The 8,646-nt window shown below is 35.4% G+C and overlaps 1 protein-coding gene and 1 pseudogene across 2 annotated transcripts; one reads left to right on the forward strand and one right to left on the reverse strand.

Moving 5' to 3' along the window:
• Nucleotides 1–2,343: 2,343 nt before the first annotated feature.
• On the reverse strand, nt 2,344–5,454 carry LOC131015584 (uncharacterized; annotated as a pseudogene).
• Nucleotides 5,455–6,687: 1,233 nt separating this feature from the next.
• LOC131015586 (40S ribosomal protein S11-like) lies at nt 6,688–8,495 on the forward strand. Of its 2 annotated transcripts, XM_057944018.1 has the most exons (6): nt 6,688–6,890; nt 6,984–7,024; nt 7,164–7,264; nt 7,860–8,004; nt 8,084–8,173; nt 8,260–8,495. In XM_057944018.1, the coding sequence occupies exons 1-6, from the start codon at nt 6,879–6,881 to the stop codon at nt 8,348–8,350; spliced, it is 480 nt and encodes a 159-aa protein (XP_057800001.1). In that variant the 5' UTR covers nt 6,688–6,878; the 3' UTR covers nt 8,351–8,495. The 2 variants fall into 2 exon arrangements, with proteins under 2 accessions (XP_057800001.1, XP_057800000.1); XM_057944017.1 differs by having other exon boundaries at nt 6,726–6,890; nt 8,084–8,495.
• Nucleotides 8,496–8,646: the final 151 nt, after the last annotated feature.

Below are 8,646 nucleotides of genomic sequence, written 5' to 3' on the forward strand. Positions count from 1 at the left end.
AAGTTACTGCTGATATTAACGGACCATAATATATAAAATAAAATAGTAAAAAATAAACAAACGAATACGAGGTTGGATGTGATAGGGAAATGGTGTCTAGCTGGACATGCGTGGATGTGGGCCGATGAGGAAGGATTGTGAGGGCCCAGAAATACCCAACCCAGCTAGCAACCCTCATCATCATTAAAAACGCAATATTCAATAATTAATTTAATAAATTAAAAGGAAGATAAAAGAACATAGATGAATTATGCTCAATAGTAAAAGTTCATGTATAAATTGCTTCACAAGAAATAAGTAGAATTTTATTTTATAAAATTCAACAATTTTTTTAATTTTATTATTAAATCAAATTGAAGTAATAATTTATAACCGAAAAGTAGGGCGCACAAAGCTTGTTTGCATTAAATTTTTTGGTTATTGGTGGGAATAGAAAAGAAGAGAATTCGGAATTTCACAAAGAGTCTCTTTAACGGGCATTTAATATTCAATGGCGGTTGTGTTTCTCTTTTGCTCATTGAATATAATATTAGGTGTGTAATTATAGTCAATAATCAAATTGGTCAAGTCCCGTAATTTAGAAACAAGTAATTTCGTGCCTTGATTGGTTATTTCTAGAAGCTAATAAAGTATGCACAACTTGAAATTCTGCTCACATTTCTTTTTCTTCAAGTAAATTGGAATTATTCCATTCCGAATATAGAGAAATTTAAAAATCTATATTTAGCTAATAAAATCAATTGTTTAATTGCTTGGTAATTAAGTGACAGTGTCGTCTTTTTCGGACACAAGCCACGATATTGGCTAATTAGGCGTTGATATTTGTGATTTTTTTGGATCAATTGGTGAGGGGAAAGATTCTATGCCAATTTCATAATACTAATGCAGTTTTCAAGAAATATTCAATAATGTATTTCAATAAACTTGTACACCTACTATTTTTATCGAAGGAACTCGACATTTCTCAAAAAAAAAAAAAAGGAACTCGACATTTGAAACTAGTAATTATAAATAAATAAATAAAAATTGCAAAAATCATGGGTTCAATATTCAAACTTGAACGTGTAAATTGGTATATGATTGAGAAAGCCAAGTAAGACATAGCGGCGCTAGAAGACTACGTCTCTTGAAAATGTCAAAATTTTCAAATATAAATTATATAATAAAGTCATAATTAGTTTATCATGAAGCGTGCCGACCCCCTTACGCAATAATCAAACGCCTCTCTTTTTCTAATATTTTCTATGCCAACTTGCTCGAATTGCAGTTAATAATTAGATAAAAATAGGAAGGCTTCGTTGATAAATATTTTTATTAGTTGTTAACATAGGAGAAGTATTATTTTTTCGCGTGATGTCCAATTTTGGGCTAACGGCCAGCTCACTTCTGCAGAATAAACATTATAAAATAAAAACTATGTTAGAGAAAAATGATGCAAGAATAAATTTTGGATGTATTAAGAATGGTTGGCTTGTGTTTGGCTGTTGTAGTACTATCTTTGATTCCATTATCGATCTAGCTACACGTATCAAACCGCTGTTAAACATTTGTTTTTATATAGTCATATGTAAATTTTAATGTAAAACGACAATTTTGTTTCTACATTATAATTATTTGTGTCACCAACTTAAATCACTTAAGCCATGATTTCAAGTGGTCCGAAAATTCGAAATGTCTTATTTGCTACACATTGAAAATTTTAAAGGTATAGACATTATCGAAACATTTGAAAAATCATAATATATCAAAAAGACAAATTTCAATTGGAAATCAATTTCAAAATTAAATGACAATTTGTAGTTATGATAAAATTGAAGGTTTATTTGTAATTTGCTAAAATTGTAAAATTCGACTAATTATGAAATATTTAAAATGCATGTCAAATTAAAAATCACGATAAAAAATATATTTTGATATATGTTATGTAAATATTTCATTTAAAATATAAAAGTTATATTTATTTAAAAATTAAATTTTGAAATAAATTCTCTCTCATCTCTCATCTTTTATTTTTGGAATAAATCTATTTTTCCAATTCTCTTTTTATTTTTATTTTCATCTTTTCAACTTTTTTTTTGGCCTTTTCATAATATCAATTTTTATTATTGTGAATCTTTATTATTATTATTTTTTGAATACTCAATTCAAATATATTTAATTACAACTAATCTTTTTATTATATTTATAAATATGATAATTAAGTTGATACCAATTTTATATATAAATATAAAAATATAACCCTAAAACAAATGGCCACTAATGATCAACCCTATGCCCATGGCATTGAAAACTCGCTAATTAGTAGACTCGATGACTGAAATGTAAATATATATCACAAGCAAATGAAAAAAATAATAAAAAGAACTTTGTAATAAAAACAACACTATCTACACCTACAGCAACAATGCAAACACCACACACACCTAAGTTATGGTACAAATGAAGCCAAAATCATGAATGAAGCAGCAATGGCTTTGCCTCAAGATCTAAGCATGCTTGTCTTCACCGAAACCCGGTGCCTCTCGAGGCGTGTGCGCCTTTGTATACACGCGGTGGCGCCTCTCCCTCCCGTATATAACCCAAAACAGCAGAGACAGCATGACCGCGAGGGCGACCATCACGAGCCCGATGTAGATCCACTTGCTGTACTTGCGCAGCCCGGGACAATACGTCGTCTCTATTGCTGAGAATGTTTCCCTCACAAAACTACAGTCTTGAACATTAACCAGGAAAGGGCCATACCTATATAACCCATAGCTCACATTCACACTAGCAGCCATCTGGCCGTAGATGGCTGGCGTCAGACGCCCTGTTGTCGTGCATATGCCGTTTGCTGATGTTTGGCAGACGTAGCCGCCCAACACCTGCGTTAACCCGTGGTTGCTAGAGTTTTCAAATTCATTTCAATAACATCATAAACTCATCCAGTTGTGAGGAGAGTACCTGTGTGGCATTGTTGAGGTCGACCTCACCAGGGTGCACAAGCTCGACTGCTGAGGTCTGGATTGAACGGGTTGCACACGTTTGGAACGAGGGGGCCCTGATTGGTTGTAGTAGAATGGAAGGAAGCTGGGGATGTTGTTGGCGTTTGAGATGGTGGTGATCACTGTGTTCATCAAAGTGACTAGCTGTGATGTTACTTCCTTGCTTTTGGTCAACGTCTCTTGGGCAGTCGCGTTGTCCACGCAAGGCAGGATGTCGTCAAGAGCTGTACGAGCAGTCGGGTTCTGGACCCACTGCTGCATTGCTACGCAGGTGTCTCCCGTCACACTGAAATTGGAAACCAAAGACGACAAATGATCATATAATGCAAGGCTATGCAAGATTTGGATAGTCAATTAGTGATCATACATACTTGTGCAGAAGAAGAAATATCCCACAGAGTATGAATGTCCCGGTTACAAGAATCCATCCCGTGATCACCAATCTGCAACGAAGAAACGGAGACATAAGGCAGACGTTGAGGGAAGCAAGAACAACGAGGGAAGCTAGTTCAAACTCACAGGTAAACAAGAACCTGCATTCCGAAGATTGAAAACACTGAAACGAAAACATCCCAAGAGTAAGATCAGAGAAAAGTAGGGGGAATGCTAAACTTTGTGCATCGAGTTGAAGAAACTACCAAATCCAAGAAACGTTAGAAGAAGCATAACGGCAGAGAGTATGATGAGAGCCAATCTCCTGCAAGAAAACGACCATTCACTCATCTATTGCTATGTATAGTGACTAGTGAGAGTTAAAAGTAGCACTACTTCACTTACACTGATTGAATTAGATCCTTGATCTTCTCTGAATTGTCCTCGGTCTTACTTGAGAGGGTGGTGGCCGAAGAGTTTATCCTGGTTTGGATGCTAGTCAATGTCGCCTTGGACATTAGGAGGCAGGATCGCTTGATCCACATTAATCTGCTTGGCCTGCAGCCAGATATCCCGACACATTTTTAAGGCTCTCGGACGTGGTATCTGCCTGAAAGACAACGTATTCCAAAGTGTTGATGGTGCTGGTGTGAAATTTCCCTTGGCCAGTGTACAAGATGACACATCCAATGCTGAAAAAGGTACCATCACACACTAATTTCACCTCTTAACCACAAATGCAAAGCCAAAAAAACACAGAGAGAGAGAGGGTATACTAATACTATACATTGCAGCAATGGTGAAAAGGGTGAGGAGAATGAGAGATAGGGCATAAGCAACTCGAGAATAGCCATAAGGCGGCCTTCGGCAGCAGCAGAAGTAGAGGCATGTGATAGTCAAGCAAAGCCCAAAGATGACAAACCAGATTGCACCAACAACAAAGAAGGGAACAGCAGTGTAAGCCACAGACTGCAATCCAACATCAAATTCATTATTCACATGGATATGGATCACTAGAAAATCTCTTCTTTTTCAACCAAGAAAAATAGCAGCACATTATCATACATATACTGACACAAATAGCATCAATTCTTGAACTAACTCATAACAACATGAATTCAAATACTGTATTCCCAAGATAGAAAACTAGGTAGCCTTAAACTCCAAGAACATAAAGAATGAGCTCTCAAATTCTTGAACTAACTCGTAACAACATGAAATCAAATGCTGTATCCCAAGAAAGAAAACTAAGGTGGCCTAAACTCCAATAACATAAAGAAAGAGTACTCAAATTCTTGAACTAACTAACAACAACATGAAATCAAATGCTGCATCCCAAGAAAGAAAACTAAGGTGGCTCTAAACTCCAAGAACATAAAGAACTAGCTCTCAAATTCCCTAAAAACAACATGAAAAATATTGTATTCCCAAGAAAGAAAACTAAGGTAGCTTAAACTCCAAGAACATAAAGAATGAGCTCTCAAACTCATAAAATCATCTCAGCCAACAATAAAAAGAAATTAGAAAGAAACTGAGCTTACAGCCCAGTAATGGCGGTTGCTGATGTTCCAGCCTCCTCTGTATATGTGAAAATCATCAAGAGGATCTTTCCTCTGCGTTCGCTTCGCAGCCAAAATCAGACTTGTGTTCACTTGTTCATTACTCGAATTATCAGCCAGAAATCTCCCTCTCTCTCTCCTAATCACAGCTCCATCTCTCTCCTCCCCTGAAGCTGTCTGCAGACTTGGGAAAAGGGTTTCTTCCCCAAATGCAAATGCTGATGCCGTCAGACACAAGAACAGCAGCAGAGATCTCAAGCACGCCATTTTTCAAATTTTTGAAATCTAAACGCAAAGAATGAATTTTTGTGCAGATTTTCCGGAAAGTTCTTGGTTTTGAGTTACAAAATCTGTAAATTTACTACTCTGCCTCTGTCACCTCTGTCGCTTGTGTGTGTGCGGCAACTGACATGTGGCGATTCCGAAAATATTTATTTCTTACATTTTATATTTCATTGCCGCCACTTTATAAACGAATTCTACTGATAATTACGGCATTTACTAACGCCATTTTACCTAATAATCAACAAAATTTGATGAACTGGTTGAAAAATACTACCCCACCTAAAAAACTCCACTTTTGACAAAATCTCAATTTCAGTGCGCATCTCATTAAAGAGGAGTATAAAATTGCAAGAATAACTTTTTTTAAAAAAATTGAAATTAATTAATTGAGTCGAATCAAGGAGAATTGTGGATCAGAACATGCAGCATCAATAAAGATTATAGGTCCACAAATGAAGAGTTGCATAATTAAAATTAAATGCTGCATTATCTAACTGATAAATATCTCAGTCGAATCGGCTTTTTAGCTGTCGATAATACAACGCCAAAACAGTGTCATTTAAAAAATTATACTTTAACTAACTGTTACGCCTTTGTATTTGTGTATATGATTACATCTGTAAAAAAATAATTAAAAACTAGATTAGAGAATTATAATATCATATGAAATGGTGTGAGGGCATAATATTTTACAATATCTAAACTGACTAAATCAAATAGATTAATATATTTCAAAATTAATGTACAAATTTAATTGCCAAGTGTAGTTACTGAAAGGGTCACTCTAGCGATGAACGACAATGAATTCGTGTTGAATTCAAATTTGGTTTTTTGCCAAAATTTCATAAGTTTTGTACATTTAATTTCAATATCTGAGTTCAATTCAATATCATAATAGGGAAAAAAAAATTATAAGAAAATAAAAGAAAAGGAGCGTTTGCAAAGAAAATCTCACTTCCCGAAAGAGATATGAGAATTGGAAGGGCATGTGTGTGAAGGAAGATTTGACGACGCGTGTAGCTTTTCTTTAACATATAGACATATAGATTTTGATTGAAAACGAAATAATGAAAAATACCTAACTCATCAATCATACTATACATCTGTCGCACGTTTCGTCACCATATACTTTGCATAGCATGTGTTGTACTCACCTCATATTTGATTGATTTTTTTTTTTTAAGTTTAAAATCATTTATTGCATGGCCAGTCTAAAATTTGAATTTATGCTGCTTTTCATGAAACAAAACAGTGACCTATATCTATTCACAATAAGTTATTATAATAATTATAATTATAAGTTATAATAATTCAACCTCCACGGAGAGTAGCTTTTTAATTGCAAATAATTGTTATAGTAGAACATAAATTTTGACTTGTTGAGTAATTAATTTCGAACAAAATTAAACCACATTGCAGGCCCAAAAATATAATTGAATTACGAAATAAATAAACTCAAGCTATTATTGGGCTTTTGCTGTGAAAGAAAAAAACTTGAATTGGGCTTTATTTATAGGCCCGAGTGGAAATAGACCCAATTAGGAATCCAGGCACGATGTTGAAAGTATAAATAACCAAATCCAGTTTCGCAGCTTCACTCTCAGCTGCTGCGGACTAGGGTTTTTGCTGCTACCGCCCTCCACACACACGCACACACACACTTTGATAGCGCGCAGCCATGGCGGAACAGGTAAATCCTTCTAACCACAACTCGTCTGCTACCGCACTCTCTTTCTGGTCGTCGTCTGTGCTTAACTTGATTTTGATTTGAACCGATTTGCAGACCGAGAAGGCTTTTTTGAAGCAGCCTAAGGTGTTTCTTTGGTGAGTTTGTGTTTGCGTAATGTTAGATTTATTGTAGAGGATTGAATCCTGGTTACGTCTATTTGTGCTTCGTTATTGGTTTGCCTGTAACGAGATAAGAGGTGTAATGTGTTTGGTTTTATATTTTGTTTGATTGTAGCTCGAAGAAGACAGGGAAGGGTAAGGCCCCAGGAAAGGGTGGGAACCGCTACTTTAAGAGCATTGGGCTCGGATTCAAAACACCCCGCGAGGCTTCTGAAGGTGGAATTTTGTTAATTATTTTACCTGCTATATTGTCTTTTGTTTTTATGAATTATGATATCGGGCCATTGGATGTTTCTGAATTGTTTTTCTTTTTATTATGCTTACACAACTTTTGCAGCTGTTGTAATTGTTTTGAAATTTGAAGCTTGTATGAAATGTGTTGATTTGTTTAACAGTTTATATATCTCTGTGGTTTTGAGTGATGTTGGATTTCTCTGGTTAAGGTGCTATTGATTCAGTATTGGAAGCTTGCTTTCAAGCACTAGTTTTACCATTGAGCTTAAATGAGTTATTTGATGTGGCCTTGTCCTTTTGTAGTTTAACTATGCATTCTAGCAATATGATTGTTTCTTCTACTTTGTTTTGGTAGATTATTCTGTTGACGATGAATGACTGGCTCATAATAACCTGGCATTTTTTTCTTTGTTACTAGAACTTGAAGTATCATACTGTTAATTCACCTTGTCATGTGGCTTCTTTGATGTTAATTCGTTAAATTGTTTCCATCTCCTAACATGATCATCGAATCCTCTTATTTTCTTCGTTTTGTTGCTCTTAATACTTTTTACTGAGAGGATACATCTTTTTGCAGGCACATACATTGACAAGAAGTGCCCCTTCACTGGTGATGTATCCATCAGAGGTCGTATCCTTGCTGGAACTTGCCACAGTGCTAAGATGATGAGAACAATCATCGTGAGACGGAACTACCTGCACTGGGTGAAGAAGTACCAAAGGTATGGTGTTCTCTTTTATAAGTTGCTGTTATTGTTTTGGTTGTTTATCATATCCGAGAGCTTTGACATTGAATTCCAGGTATGAGAAGAGGCATTCCAACATCCCTGCACACATTTCCCCATGCTTCCGTGTGAGGGAAGGTGACCATGTCATCATCGGTCAATGCAGGCTAGTACCATATACTCATTATCAATTTCTTGTGTTATTAGGAAATCTAGAACATACAGTTTATGAGCATTGTTATTTTCTTGCAGGCCGTTGTCCAAAACCGTGAGGTTTAATGTTCTTAAGGTGATTCCGGCTGGTTCTTCTGGTCTTGGGAAGAAGGCTTTTACGGGGATGTGAGTTAGGCGATATGAAGTTTGCTCTTAGTTGTTAAGGATTTTGAATTTCTATTTTCAGTTGGAACTGTTATGATCTACCTTGTTTTGACATTCAAAATCTTGATATTTTACGAATGTTTTCTAGTTCCAGTTCCATTTTTGTGGTAGTTCTCAGATTGAGCTTGAGCTCTGTCTACATATAAACATCAATGATGTTGTGTTTTAATATTCATAATGTTCTACTTATAATCTTATATGGGTCTGAGATTGTTTTTGGAAAAAGACTTCTTGCTATAGTTAGAATTTGCAAAATCTTAT

Source organism: Salvia miltiorrhiza, chromosome 3 (assembly GCF_028751815.1).
Source record: "Salvia miltiorrhiza cultivar Shanhuang (shh) chromosome 3, IMPLAD_Smil_shh, whole genome shotgun sequence".
NCBI lineage: Eukaryota > Viridiplantae > Streptophyta > Magnoliopsida > Lamiales > Lamiaceae > Salvia > Salvia miltiorrhiza.